The 15,623-nt window shown below is 44.3% G+C and overlaps 2 protein-coding genes across 2 annotated transcripts in view; one reads left to right on the top strand and one right to left on the bottom strand.

The window, feature by feature from the left end:
* LOC149364297 (S-adenosyl-L-methionine-dependent tRNA 4-demethylwyosine synthase TYW1-like) overlaps positions 1-15,059 on the top strand; it is a 22,459-nt gene extending 7,400 nt beyond the window's left edge. Inside the window, exons 10-14 of the mRNA XM_089574237.1 lie at positions 30-139; positions 2,444-2,757; positions 5,898-6,008; positions 6,397-6,564; positions 12,030-15,059. Coding sequence (XP_089430363.1) covers positions 30-139; positions 2,444-2,757; positions 5,898-6,008; positions 6,397-6,564; positions 12,030-12,242 — 916 coding nt within the window. The 3' untranslated portion in view covers positions 12,243-15,059. The remainder of the gene's footprint in view (positions 1-29; positions 140-2,443; positions 2,758-5,897; positions 6,009-6,396; positions 6,565-12,029) is intronic.
* The window catches only part of LOC149364295 (tectonic-like complex member MKS1), a 75,951-nt gene continuing 75,022 nt past the window's right edge, over positions 14,695-15,623 (bottom strand). Inside the window, exon 10 of the mRNA XM_089574247.1 lies at positions 14,695-15,623. Coding sequence (XP_089430373.1) covers positions 15,515-15,623 — 109 coding nt within the window. The 3' untranslated portion in view covers positions 14,695-15,514.

Below are 15,623 nucleotides of genomic sequence, written 5' to 3'. Positions count from 1 at the left end.
CAAAGTTGTCATTTTGCAATGCATTTCAGGCATCACACAAATCCGGTGGGAACTGAGTGGAAATGGAACATGGACCCGCCAGAGATGATTGTGGAGAATGCGCTCAAGCATCACTACAAAATGATAGACGAGTTCAAAGGTAATGAGAAGTGTCATTCTTACTGTGGCAGTCTCTTAAAAATTCTAGTCTTTTAGTACTCGTAATGTTAGCTTTTATTGCTGTCTGAGGGAAAATTTTTTTTCTTAATTCTGACCAAGAGCTGCTGTAAGAATGCAGTTCCGCTCTAATATTTTCTGTAATCACAATAAGGCATGACGGAACTGCTAAAACTCGTCGTTGCAGAGTTTTTACTCCAGAGCAGATGACCGTCACCCACTTTTTCGCCAATTAAATTTACTGTAATACAAAACAGCCTGTGGCAGTTTTGTGGGCGCCATTTGATAATTCAGCACTTGTTTAATTCAGATTTTTCTTTTTACAGTCTGAATTAACGAGGTTTTACTGCATTCTGAAAGCCATGCATGATCAATGGCTTTTTATAAACCACACAACCGATTGGAGACTTCTGGTTAATAAACAATCAGTGGTCGTCACCAGCATTTTATGTTGTGCTAATGTTTGTAATCACAACCGCATAGAGTAAATGGTTTATGGTTTATGGGGGTTTAACCTCCCAATGCGATTCAGGCTATAAGGGACACCGTAGTGAAGGGCTCCCGGAATTTCGACCACCTGGGGTTCTTTAATGTGCACTGACATCGCACAGTACATGGGCCTCTAGAATTTCGCCTTCATTGAAATTCGACTGTTGTGGCCGGGATACCGAGGGTTCCCAAGTGCAGTTGTTATGCATAGATATCCATAAAGAAAACCACAATTACTCTTGGATCGTATTTAAGTGCTATTTCGATAAATCAAACAAAAATCCTTGATCTCTTGAAGATTGCATTAATGAGAGTCTGGGGTGTTAAAAAGAGTCACCTTAAATTTGAACTTCGCAATCATTCAGTTAAGTTTTCGGACCTCTTTGACTTTCAAGTATTGATAGTCAAGTGTACATGACTAGCCTACTGAAACTGTAATGCTGTAGTGACTGGCTTGGCACCTTATTTCGTCACACTAGTGGGAGCAAGTTATTTTGAAGGAAATGGACATTCATATCTTTGTTCATTCATTTACAGAGTCCGAAGTGCATCTTTTTCAATTGGCATTTGATGTCAGTAGAGGCAGTGCCATGCCTGAAAGGAAAGCTAGAATAACAACTCCATACAAAGTTTGTTCTTAGTCAGAGTTGATTGTCTAACTGTAACCTAACCTAACATAACCTCATTTCACCTCACCCCACACCTTACCTCGTCTCAGTTTGCTTGCCAGCAAAAGACGAATTATTGCCGGGAAAATTTCATTTAAAAGTGGCAAATCTTTTATCCCAACTCTCAATTCAGATTCATGATAAGACCAAAAAACAGTTCCTCATTCACTCTTTGGAAATTAATCGCAGTGTAGCCTAGCCTCAAAGATCTGCATATGAAAATTGGCCTTGACATCACTGCAGTGTGTTTGTGAAAATCGCCAGCGGCGACACCTGCATGTCATTTTTTGCCCCTTTTGTGGCTTATGAAAGCCCCATTTTCAGTGAAAATAGCCTCTTTGTCGTTAGAAACGGTTAATCTGTCGATACAGGCCAACGTGAGTTTGTTTTTCCTTAGTGACCCCTTAAAGGGGCCCAGAAACACAATCTTAGTTGACTGTTTTGCCTGTCGATCACATACAGTGAGTTATAATGGTGCTATTAGCGTAAGTAATACCGCGTATGTTCCGTTTTTTAATATTTTGATGTCCTCCCAAAAACAAATTTATGGCTCTGATGGTGTCCCCACACAGTGGCAGGTTCTAGCAGCGGATATGACATCACCTGGCGTGAGCTTGATGATTGGACAAACAGTAAATATACTTTAAATTGTGTGAATAAATAGAGACACATTTTGTCACCTGCCTGCGTTTTATATTAGGTCAACAAAAACAACTTGTTTGTCTTAGATAAAAGCCCTGCAAAGCAAGTAAAATAAAAATACACCACCAGGGGCTCTGGCGTGGAAACGACGCTGCCAGTCTCAGCAAGAACGAGTTACAGAGAGCAGGCAACCGTGGAGTACAAATTTCCGCGACGTGCTCTGGCAGGCTGTTTTGATTGGTTGCGCCAGGTGCCGTCATTGGGAGAGCGAAATAGGAGTGGGAAGCCCCGCCAAAATCGAGTTGAGGGCAGCGTTTTGTTTGCTTGTGTTTTAAAATTTCTTCATTGAATAACTCCCGTTCCTGTGCATCAATTCCTGTAATTCTTTTCAAGTCAGCATCTGTGTGGCATAAAGAGTCCACCTGAAGTATAGCCGGTATCCCCCCAGGCAGCGTTTCGCAGCCCCTTTAATTGTTGCCCTGTTGCAGGGGTGCCCGGAGTACTGCGCGAGCGGCTTGATGAAGGCCGGCAGGTGCGTCACTGTGCCCTGTCCCTGGTAGGGGAGCCCATCATGTACCCGGAGATCGGGCAGCTGGTGGGGATGCTCCACGAGCGGGGCATCTCCACCTTCCTGGTGACCAATGCCCAGTTCCCCGAGGCCGTGCGTGCCCTGGGGCCCGTCACGCAGCTGTACGTGTCGGTGGACGCCAGCAGTCGCGAAGCACTCAAGCGGATCGACCGGCCCCTTTTCCCCGACTTCTGGCAGCGCTTCCAGGACAGCCTCACCGCCCTGGCCGACAAGGTCTGCTTTGCCACTTGGGGACATGACTGTGCATCGTGATGCTCATTTTTGATGGCATTCCTTTTTTTTCTCTCTCTCTCTCTCTCTGTCGTGCAGATAAAAATGCATGCTACTGTTGTGTCATGCTTTCAGAGTCTAGCACTGTGCCATCAAAGGAAATGGTTCCTGTGCTAGTTATAGCCTCAGAGGGCGCCTGACCAGGTGTCAACATTATAAATAAGCAAGTGTAGTTGTGTAGAACCTCGTTGATATGTTCTTGGAAAAATGCGGGAAAAAAAAGTGCCTTATCAGAGAAGCACAAAATTCAAAGCGCCTAATTTTGAAAAATGTTGCTGTTGAATCAGGTTCAAAGGCATTTATTGACCGTTTCTCTTTGTAAAAATGTCAATTAGCATTTCTTGGTACAATGTTTGAACACCTCTTTTTCTGGTGCTCTTTTTTCTAGTACTACACATTTTCGTTCGTTGTCCTTAGTGGAGAGGGAAACTTCGCAACACATCCGGTCCTTCGGCAACAATGGTGAAAGTAGCTGGAATCCCTTCCTTGTATTTGAATGCTTTCCACCCCTCCCACCCCCAAACGAACACACATACCTTGCACCAATGCACTGCAGGGAAGCCATTGTGGTGGCTGACTACCATGGTGTTCAGGCTTTTCCCACTGCTTTCCATAGGCTCCGCCCACCAGTTAGTTAGCACATCCCTGTTGTTCTTACAGGCTTCGCCCCCTTGTTTAGACACTGCGAGGAAGCCATGCTATTTCTCCTCTTCATGTTACAACCTCGTGGAAACGCCTGCGCGAGTGTTGATGCACCTTTTGTTTTTTTTTACACTTCGCTCCTTTGCACCTCAGCAGTGCAGAGAAGCAACCACGGTGGGTGTCCAGGCTTGGTCCACTCAAGTGTCTGCACATTTGCAGTTGGTCACTGACCAACTGACCATAGTATATGACCCACTGACCATAGTATATGACCAGAATTTGTCCAAATTTTAATGTACGCGTAGTAGCTGGGAAATTGTGTTATGTGGGAATGTATTAAAAGGCTATAGACACCATTTGTTTATGTTCTCCCCTCTGCTTATTGCCATTTTGCATAATGCTGCATTAATGTCCCAGCTGCCTGGTCCTTTTTTGGTCCTGCAGTGTACCGGACATGAAAAATAAGTTCAATGTAATCAGGCAAGACATAAATGGTAAAAAATTAAGTGTGCTTTGTTCTTATCTATGTTTAAGGTTTGAGTATAGACTCTCACCCAACTTGCCCATTTCTACTTGGGTAGGTCTGCCATTTGTTTATCAAGATCACTGTTTGTTTTTCTTCACTTACTTGAACATTGGTTTGTTCTTATTTTTTGAATAGTAGTACAGTCGAACCTCGTTATAACGAACACGGATACAACGAATTATCGGATATAACGAAGTGAAAGAAAAGTTTGGTTGGACATACTTTATTTCTAAGGGAGTTCTATCTGTATAACGAAACGAAAAATTCAAAATTTGACACTGTATCGGTTATAACGAAGCAGTTTTTGTATTCACGGGGCTCAAAATGCGCAAACAAGAAGGAAAAAATCTCAAAACACGCTAAATTTTGATCTTTTGAAGCGCGCGCACCTAAAATGTGTTTGAATCACCCGCGCTTCCGCACGCGGCGCCATCTAGGGAGAGCGAATGAATCTAGCATCAACGGCTGCCTAGCACGTGACTGGCACGTGATCGAACCGACGCCCGCTCCGCTCCCCCGCTCTCCGGCCACCCCCGCCGTCGCAAATTCCGACCCGCGCCCCGCGCGCGCTATCTCTGCAGTTCAATCTGTAGACGCCGTAGTGGAACGCATCTTAACAAACAGCAGTTTCGCTTGAAACGAAGATAAAGATATTCAGGGCAGTAGACAGCGAGCGCAAGGAAAAGTCATTGCCGCGGACTTCGGTGTTGCGCCTAGCACTCTTATCTATCTAGATAAGATGGTTGTCCTGAGCGCAAGGCAGATTTCAAACGCCCACTCTGCAGGCGCTGTGAAGAATGACAGCAAGACAGGATGTTGAAGATGCCTTGTTTGCATGGTTCAAGGACGTTATAGCACGTAACCTGCCTGTGTCTGGTGCCGTCCTTCAAATGAAGGTGAGAAGTCTCACTTCCCTCTGAGGCCACAATGACTTTCATGCAAGCAGTGGCTGGCTGCAGCGATTTAATGACCGCCATCGGATTGTTTGCCACGTCTTGTCTGGCGAAGAAGCAGCCGTTGGCGCAGAGAACTGCGAGAAGTAGGCAGAAAGCTTCCGCATGCAACTGGGAGGCAAGCGGACAATTTCGGCGAGACGACATGGCGTCAGCTGGCGGTTCCGAACGTTACGTTCGAGGAATTCATCTGTGCAGATGACAACTTGGCTGTGGCGCCCGAACTGACCGACCAAGAAATTGCTGATCAGGTGGTTTCCGCAAATGATGCTAGAAACAGCGATGCATGTGAAGATGGCAAAGTGCGAGCTCTCAGCAGCACCGAGGCCGCTGACATGGCCAGGAAGTTCAGGGGGTACATCGGGAACCTACCTGTGGCCAGATAAGCTGACATCGGGAAAGCGCTGCTCTGTGTTGATTTCGTCGAGAAATATAACCTGTCAAACAGTGTGAAGTGCCGCGAAACGAAGATTACGTCGTTTTTTAAATAAATTAGTTTTTGCACCTGGCCAGCAGCCCGATTTGTGAGTTTTCCTCTTGCTTTCCAGTACGAAATGCAAGGCGAGGTTTCATATGCTTATACCACGCGTTAAATTCAAAAATAGTGCATTTTTTCAACCCTGTGCTGTCCATCTTAAAGTACTCTTTACCTGGGTTTATTAGCGACCTTTTCTGTGGGAATTTGAGTGCATACTTTTATAACGAATATTGGATATAACGAACGAATTTCCGCGCAAAATGCGACTTCGTTATAACGAGGTTGGACTGTATCTCTTTCTTTGTGTGGAATTGTCACCTGATGCCTTTTCAAGTTTTTGCAGTTTCTTTTTTTGCTGTTTTGTTTAATTGTGCAGGCATTATTTACAGTGCTAACAAATCATGAGACTGATAGGGAAACTAGGATTTTTTTTTTTTGCTTGTCTACGAATGGCTGGCGTTTCTGTTCGTTTTTTTTCTGTTAGGGCCAGAGGACGGTCTACAGGCTAACCCTGGTCAAAGAGTGGAACATGGATGAAATGCAAGGCTACGCCAGCCTTGTGGCACTGGGAAAACCGGACTTCATCGAGGTCAAGGTAATGTTGTCATTAAATACACAAGCGCTGTCCTTGTATAAAATGTCAAATTTTTGCTTTCTTTAGTTCTTGTCAACATCCCACATAGCCTATAATACTACCCCCCCTTTTTCTTCGGTAAAATGGCAGCCCTAGTGTGAACTGAGTGGAAAAAACTGCTACTTCTTAGTACACTGCTCTAGGTTGAATTGCTGGTATGTTGTGCTTGGACGTTAAGTTTGGTTTCATAATATTTGCTCTCTACTAAGACCTCTGCAGCGCAGTCTATGAATGTTTTGTTTTGTGCTCAACAGAAAAATGCTACAAATCTGACTGCTGACTTGTTGTGTACGGTGTTGTACAGAATAGTACACTTATATGTGGTTTGTGGTGTCATTGGTGTGTGCAGGGCGTGACCTACTGTGGGGAGTCCAAGGGCAGCAACCTAACCATGCACAATGTGCCCTGGCACGAAGAGGTGCTCTCATTTGTCAAGCAGCTGGTGTCCCTGCTTCCTGACTACAGCATTGCCTCGGAGCACGAGCACTCCAACTGCGTGCTCATCGCACACCACAAGGTGGGTAGTGGCCGGATAGGAGCATGCTCCGCCCTGTGTTGAGAGGAATGACGGCACTGCATTGGTGCTAGTATGGCAACGACATTTTGGTGGCAACACTCAAAAGCGTTTCTTCGAAGCTTCCATGGTAGAGTACTTCAGTTTCACTGTCACCACTTCTCAGGCTGAGCTCACTGACACCTCCGTAGATGCAAATACAGTCGATCCTGGATATATCAAACTCAAAAGGGGTTGCGGCATAGTTTTATATATCAATAATCTAATATATAAATTGTGGCAGTACATAACCTTATTTGTAACACAAAAACAAGAATAGAGTGCACCCACGTAGCAGCATGTATTTTGCACCAACATGCCACTTGCCGGCCCACTGGTATTAGACCTCTCTCTAGACATCGCTGGGCCTAGCTTGCTTTGCATCAAAGCCACAGTGGATGGTTCTTTGGAATTACCATATTTACTTGCTTAATGAACCCAATATTTCTTTCTTTTTTTTTCCCCCAGAAAAGTTGATATCAATTTAGGGGAGGGTTCATTGCAAGCGGAAAAAATGCTTTACAGATTTATGGTCAAAATTTCGTATCATACGTCCGTCACAACAGAAGTGCATGATTGACAAGTTGCATCCCCACGTCACTTGCATTCGTGTGACGTCTAGCATCGTTCACTTCAAAAGGTGTTTGCTCCATCGCTATCCGACGATTTTGCTATAAACAGTGGTGGCGGCCAATCGCAGTGAGATAAAGCAATCATGCTAATCACTAGCTATGATGGTCAGGCTTGCATTGTTTATGCAAGATTTAAAAAAAAAATTAAATTCTCATTGATAAAAGTAGGGGGTTGGGTCATTATGTGAGTGAGTTCATTGTGCGAGTCAATGCGATAGTCATCGCTTATCGTAAGAGGTTTAATCCTGTTACCAGTATGTTATAAATAGAATAGCCCCTCATTTAAATTAAGGTACAGTTGGTTTCTGCAATACCTTTGGCAGCGGAGCTAGCAGAGCACACGGGATGAGGGCCTCAGCTAGCTTTCTGTCAGATATGATGTGCCGAATGCCAGCTTTTCCACATGACAGCGGTGTCACTTAGAAAATGATTAATACAAGACCAAAGGCTACCCTCAGACACTCCTTACATTTACCTCATGACATGCTTTCATTGAACTAGCGGTCACCGGCGGGTGTGCAAGGCCACGCTGACGACCCAGCTTCACGTGCGGAAAGTGATTGCGGGAGCACTCTTAGAAATGCCACTTGCAGGGGCACAGCCTGTCAGTTGATGTATTGGGTGTTCCACTGAACGTGAGTTCAATAAACGCGAACAACAGTGCTATCTTGCATGAAATTTTCAAGGGAATGTTCTGACTGTTCAGTATAAACAGCAATTCTATACAGATTTGGGATTGACTATGATCTAGTGCTGCCAGTTGTGTTTGAAATTGCGGTGATTTTATAGCTTAAAGATCTTGCCAAGAACACAAAGCATCACACACCGGTAATTGCAGGGGAAGCTATATTGCCCCGCAACTAAGTGTTAAGCTGAGTGCTTGAGAGGCAATTCTTTGCTTTCCAAACTTTTTTTTCTCTCTCTCAGCATTTTGATTGCCAATTTGGTTGGGCTTGCCTTTACACTACTGAAGTTCAAAGTCACGTGTATATATGGTTATCTCTAGCTTGAAGGAGCATGAAGCAGTAAATTTCGGCATTACACATGAAACTGCCTCAATCGTGCATCATCGTACTGGGTCATGTTTTCGAATTTTAGACCATGCATCATTGCACAAAAATTTATTTATTTATTTATTTATTTATTTATTTATTTATTTCGTTACTATCAGGGCCGTTGAGGCGTTACAGATAGGAGTGGTAAGTATACTTATACAAATAAAATACAATAAGGAGAGTAGTTAACATAGGTGATGAAGAAGAGCAGATCTAAAAACTTCTGGTTCAGAGATGGAGACGATGCTGGCGGGCAGGTGGTTCCAGTCTGAGCTGGTCTTGGGCAGGAAAGAATAAAAATACTGGTTAGTTCTGCAACTTGGAACACTCACTTTGAGTCGGTGATCAATGCGAGATGATACATAACTTGGAACAGCGAAAAGAGTTTGTTTTAGCGATTGATTTGTGTAATATATTTTTTGGAAAGTGAAAAGTCTAGAAAGATGACGCCGGAGTGAAAGATCTGGAAGGTCTAGAGTTCTCTTCATGAGTGTGACGCTAGATAAACGCGAGTAGTTAGACAAAATAAAACGGGCTGAACGATTCTGAATTGATTCTAAAGTGTTAATCAGTGACTTTATGTTAGTGTCCCATACAGAAGACGCGTATTCTATTTTAGATCGGACGACCGTTTTGTACAGTAGTAGTTTTAAACTAACCGGAGCAAGTGAAAAGTTACGGCGAAGGAAACCAAGCATGCGATTAGCATTGTTAGTTATGTGTTCGATATGCGTTTTCCATGAGAGGTCATTGGTAATGTATACGCCAAGATACTTATATGCAGAAACAAAAGCTAAGGGGGAGCCATTGGATGCGGGTTAGCTTTGTAAGGCATTCGTGTTACTTTCATTGCTTTACATTTAGATACATTAAGCTTCATTAGCCAAGTGTCGCACCAAGCAGAAATGTTATTAATGTCAGACTGAAGAACCAAGGTATCGGATGGGCTGGAAATTTCTCTGTATATTACACAGTCGTCAGCGAACAACCTGATACAGTCGATCCCGGATATATCGAACTCGAAGGGGAACGCGAAAAAGTTCGATATATCAATAATTTGAAATATAAAATATGCCTATTAGACGCTTATTTTAAAATTGCGCAAATCTCGGACAATTTCCCGGCATCGTAGCAAGTGGGAACTTACCGATTTACCCCTCTTAAGTCCACAAAAACAAAAGCACAACTCCACGACCAGCGCGCTTTATTTCGCAAGAAAAAAGTCAGTGAGCTTGGCTTGCCTCTTCCTCTGCACCATGCAGTTCATTAACCTGTCCTCAAGCTTGTTGATAGTATCCAAATGAGAAAGTCCTGTGCCCTCCATTGCGCCACAACAGCGACGAATGACGCTGAATGCGGATGCAAGTTCAGCCGCAGTGCATGGCGGCTGGGCCTCTTCGCCACAATCTTCGTCACTGCTCGGGTCCGCTTCCTCGGTATCGATGAGGTCAGCCACGATGTGAGCATCAGAAATTAGGCGTCTGCGAGCCTGCGGCCAGCACGGTTTCCTTCTTCCCAGCTCCTTATGGCCATTCCCATTTCCTTTCACACCCCCCACACAGTTCCCATCACGTGACTAAGAGCGCAGCTGTCCAAGGCCAGCGCCGCGTGAACTCTTGTTAGGAGAAGCCCATTTGCAGGAGCGCGCGCTAGTGGAAGAAGCCCACTTCCAGGGCGGCGCGTACTGGGAGAAGCGCACTTGCGGGGGCTCGGCATGGCACGGAGTTCGATATATCAAATATAGGGTGCACAGGAGTTCGATAAACGTGAACAAATTTGCTATACTTTTGCATGAGATTCCCAAGGGGATTCTACATCTGTTCGATATAGGCAATAATTCGATATATCCGGGTTCTATATATCCGGGATCGACTGTAGATGATGTTATGAGATCAGGAAGGCCATTAATATAGATTAGGAAAAGCAGAGGTCCTAGAACAGATCCTTGAGGAACGCCCGATGTTACTGAAGAAAGATTAGAATCATGGTCATTAACTGTTACATACCGAGTACGAGAGGCCAAAAAACATTCAATCCATTTTAATACATCACAATCTATGTTTAGTTTGCTGAGTTTGAGAAGTAGAAGAGGGTGAGACACGGTATCGAAGGCTTTAGCAAAGTCAATGAATATGCAATCAACAATCGAAGAACGATCATAAGCTGCAAAAAGGTCGTTAGTAAATGCGATTAACTGTGTTTCACATGAATGATTTCTTCGAAAACCATGTTGATGGGGTGTGAAAAAAGAATTGGACTCAAGGTGACTCATGAGGGCAGAATAGATTACATGTTCAAGTAATTTGCATGGAATAGAAGTTAATGATATTGGTCTGTAGTTAAAAGGGCTGTGAACATCACCAGACTTGTGTACTGGAACCACCTTGCCCACCTTCCAGTCGCCAGGGAGCATGCCGGCCTGCAATGACTGAGTAAAAATTTCGGACAACATGAGTGAAGAATAAGTAATAGTGCTTTTCAACATCTTGTTGCTGATACCATCAGCACCTGCAGAGGATGACATTTTAGCACTATCAATAAGTTTATGAATTCCCTCCCAGTCAATAGTGATGGCATCCATCAACTGGGAGTCAAAAGTAGGCATGTCGGGAAGAGTAACTGGCGTGGTTGTTACGAAAGACAGAGAAAAAGTACGATTTAATAATGTGCAACATTCGTTTAGTGGGATCAGGGCACCTTGGTTATCTTTCAGTATCATATCTTTTTTTGGTTTCACGTTAAGGATAGTCCAGAACTTGCGTGGGTTAGTAATCAGTAGACTAGGCAAGGTATTTTGAAAAAAGTTGCGTTTCGCGTTGAAAAGAGCCTTTTTGTATTGTGACGCCACAGTACGATAAGCATTCCATCGCTCTGTACAGTTAGATGCTGTGCAGCGCCGAAAGATGCATTTTTTTTTTGTTTAGCAGTCGCCTCAAGGAAACACTGAACCATGGTGAATGTTTAGTACATGTTATTCTACGAAGTGGGATGTACTTATCAGTGAGGGCTTCCAGTTTGTCTTTGAAAAGAGACCAGTTATCGTGCAGTGAAAAGAAGGAAGGGCAAGTGGCAGCATTTTATTATCCATGATGCAATAAAAGCCATCCTGAAACAGCAGGACGCGAAGGATTGTCGGTTGCGACTGGTTGCGACTGAGAGAAGGATGAAAAGGAAAGTGCACGGGCCTGCCTACTGGCTCAAGCCGAGCCACCACCGCTGCCACGTGCAGATAGAAGAGAGTTGAAAGATTAGAAGACAGACAGAGTAAAGACGCGCGTCGCAACAACCGCGTCCGCCGAAACGGATGCTGGCTGAAAAATACAGATACACGGCCGCAGCCCGAAGGCTGCAAACCGAATGCCACAGATGAGAAGGATTGTCGGAGGTTAAAATAAGCACAAGATTAAGCTGAGCTGACTGAATTGTCTTGGGTCTCCCTTTAATTGAAGTCGCTTTCTTTCCACATTTGACTAGCTTCAGTGTGTTTTAGGTATCTGCTTAAGCAAAGAAGCTGTCACGATATACTTAAGGTTCAGGGTGTGTGCGTCTGTCCACACCACTGTGCTGGTAGTGGATAGAGGCTGCGTTTCACAAAAATTGTGCACTTGAGTGATTCGCAATGACTACTTGGTTCAGCACCAGATTTAATTTATGCCTTATTGAAAGCTGCAGGAAAAGGGGTAAGCAATGCAGGTATCAATGAAGCTGAACTTACTATCGTGGATAATTCTTCTTTCTCTAGTTCCGCATAAACGGACAGTGGCACACGTGGATCGACTACGAGCGCTTCCACAAGCTGGTGCAGAGGTTCTACAAGACGGGCGAGTCGTTCAGCTCACTCGATTACGCTGCACCTCTTCCACCTTGGGCTGTGTTTGGGGCGAGGGAGCGTGGCTTTGATCCCAGTGACACTAGGATGCTCCGCAAGTCCAAGAAGGACATCAGTGGCTGCTAGCCTAGCACCCAACCTTTAGCTATGGGTGACGGTTGTGTCATCATGCAGCATTGCCACGAGAGTGTTGCCAAGTAAGGATGAAAGACTTGAGCGTGATAACATTCTGTGCAGTTTTTGTGTGCGATCATGCGGTGAACCAGGTATTACAGCCACAGACGGCTGCTCACATTGTGCTGCCACTTGAATGACGGTCGTCACGTGTCTGGCAAGTGGTGCCCCGCTGCTGCACCGAGGAAGAGATTGGTGAATTTCATTTCTGACATTCGTGCCTGGAACAGAGCGAGGCTGCAGTTCTTTAGGTGAGCCATCCAAACCCAGCACTACCTATATCTCTTTGTCCTCGGTGCAGTAATGCCCTGTGTTGAGGTGTGAATGAGGGAAAGGGTTTTAGCTGTTAAATGGCAACTGAAGCGGTTTTAGAATTCGATGAGTTTAAGGCTACCGAATGAGCGTAATGTGCTGGTAAAGCCTGCGAAACCGTTTTGCTCTAGCATTTGAAATGGTGGCGTAATCGTCGAATAAAGTCGTTGTCGGCGTTCAGGCTTCTCTGAAGTGCACAGCGACGGGTAGAGGCTCCGATAATGACGTCACAGATGACGGCATTACATTTCCAGCGAAGAAACGGTTATTCCATGGAAGAAAACCGACGTCATCGAAGGTGAAGCTCACGATGCATTGTTTGGCGCCATCTGACGACGCACAGCAGCATGCAGGGGTAAGCAGCGGACATTAAAATTTCGGCAACAATGACGTCACTGCCGAGTTTCCTCGCACTCCACCAGCGTAGTGAGGAGAAGCCTAAACATCGTCACGGTTTTAATCGTCGATTATGTCAACATTTTAAGAGCTAGTGCAAAAATGCATTGCATGGTTTGTCTAGAAGCTTGATAGATTAGAATTCTTGAATAACCTCGAATTCTCAAAAAACTGTTTCAGCTTCCCTTTAAGCACGTTCTTTCTCGCCATCATTACTATTTAACACTCATCATGTTATCTACTCATCACTGCAGGCCTTCATAGGCAACTGCTGGACTTTCGTGAATTATGCAAGTCAGCAAAAAACTCCGGGTCCTCTTTCTTTTTTCCAACGCGTGTTGCTGGGGTTACCTTGAAATCGAATTTCAGTGTAGACCTGATCATAAGACCATGTGCAACAGCCTGTGGTAGTTTATTAGTAAACTGCATGCTGTCTCTGCTGTTGCTCCTGTGATCTTGACTTGGGCAGTGAATGGTGCGATTTGTGCGGCCATTTCCTCCGTCATTCATCCTTTGTTATGAGGACCCTTTTGGGTCTTGCACATCCTGCTTTCAGCATTGAGGGCAAAAATAGTATTAGCAGTCATCGATTTCTGTGGCATTGTATGCACGTAAGGCATAGTGCGCATTGTATGCACATAAGGCATAGGCCTGGGGACTGACAGTACAGTTGGTTGCTGGATTTTTGTGGTAACAAATAGAGTAGTTAAAGGCAGAGACAGAGGAAGTACCAAGTGTTGCCACAGCCTTCTTCTGTGCGGGTCTTTTGTTGCATTAGTAATTACCGCAAAATGCGTTTAGTGGGCATTTTGAGGATCTGAATTGTGGTCTTTCTTATGGATTTTTTTCTTACTTATTGTGGTGCATATTAAGTGAGCCACTGTGCTTGTTTTGAAGGGTCTTGTGTGCACTGGAATAGCGTTGTGGGCATTTTAAACAGTAAACTAGATAACACTCTTTATGAGGGGGTAGAATGCATGTGAGCACAGCTAGACATTGTGATGTTTTGGTGGGCAATGTGAAATGAGCTTGTTTTTCTCTTTCTATGTCGTGCCAATATTTTGCATGCTGAAAGGTGCAAACTCAGTACAATTGCTCACTTAGCGAGTCCGTTTGCATGAGGGCATTTTTATCAGTTTTCTGCCAACACTGACAACCTTTGGCATCTATGATTTGCATGTGTGTGTGTTTGTGTTGTACCTTTCTCTTGTGTGTGTTTTATTTTGAATGCACTTCTGTGTGTTGTTTCACCAAAGAACCCTTATTGGTTAAAAATGGGGACTTCAACCTGAATGAATATAAGTTATGCTCATCCATAAAGTCTAGGGCATCAGTTCACATTTCGTATTTTCATCAAATTGAAGTGCTGAGTACGTGCACAACTGTTATTTTTATGTCATATGGCTAGCGTCCGACGCTGTTATAACAGCTAAATTTCAAATGCAGGGAGTGAGACGGTCTGCAAATAGCAGATGTAAGGCTTTGGTATGTGCGGTGCAGTTTTCCTGACGTCTGTTTTTGTACAGTGTTATAGTTTACAGAGGTTAACGAAAAAGCAGGACAACTGTTTCTATCATAGCTCTTGCTGCTCTGTCTGTAATATTTAATTAATCGTGCAGTGAATCAGGAAGCTCCTCATTAATTTTTCATTTGGCATCAAGTCTGTTATAGCTTGCTGGTGCAGGCCTCAGCCTGATTTTTTTTTTTTCCTTTGTAAATTAAAAGGATAACTGTGTGAGTTTTATGGGCAAAACATTCGGCTGCTGACAGCTTGGTGCATCAAATGCAAGGTCAGCTGTGAACGGCAACGGAGAAACGCGTGGACACATGCAAGACATGTGAGGAGACCAGAATAGACTTTTCCCACCCTTTCATGTCTCCTTGTTTGCACGCACAAAGAGGTCTCTATAGTTGAACTGGATGGGATGCAATAAAGTTCAAATTCATGTTTCATCTCCCCTGCAACTATTGTTGCAATGAAACCAAAAAAATATTACTGCTTGAAACCTAGTTTGCAGTGTAGTTGGCTTTTGAACTGCAATAAATTGAGCATTGCTTTGACTTTTGATCCTTGCAATTTCTGCAACTGTTTATTTTGCAATCTCCTAATTGTCATAGATTTAGATGCTTTCTTCTCTGTGTGATGGCTGATCATTATGAGGCACGAGGGACAGGTGAATGGAAGCAGTTTTATTGTTGAAACTAAAGTCCAGTGATCATTTAATCACCCTTATCTTCAAATGAGTAGCTTAGAACTTGTGGTAATACATTTTATACACAGAGCTACATTGCTTCTTGTACCAAGACAGTGGTGATGCTAAGAGTGGAATTATAGTACTATTGCCAAAAGCTGCAGCAAGCGATTAGTAGCTCCTGTCAGCAGGACCTTTGTGGTGCCCCATTTCATCAGAGCACATTCCACTGGCCAGAGGATCAGTACACTTCTTCGACCAAGCCGTAGACAGCATGTGTGCAACGCTGCTTCTAGTAAAGTAAAGACAATAGTTGCCACTTGCTTACAGCTCAGCCAACGCAGCGTGCCTGGCTCGTGCTGCCAGCATCCTGGACCTGGCCCGGTGAAATGATGCCAGCACGGCAGCAATGCTCGACTGGCTGACCTGCCGC

Source organism: Amblyomma mixtum, chromosome 2 (assembly GCF_055824585.1).
Source record: "Amblyomma mixtum isolate Tamu chromosome 2, ASM5582458v1, whole genome shotgun sequence".
NCBI classification, from domain to species: domain Eukaryota; kingdom Metazoa; phylum Arthropoda; class Arachnida; order Ixodida; family Ixodidae; genus Amblyomma; species Amblyomma mixtum.
This window is presented reverse-complemented; position numbering and strand designations above follow the sequence as displayed.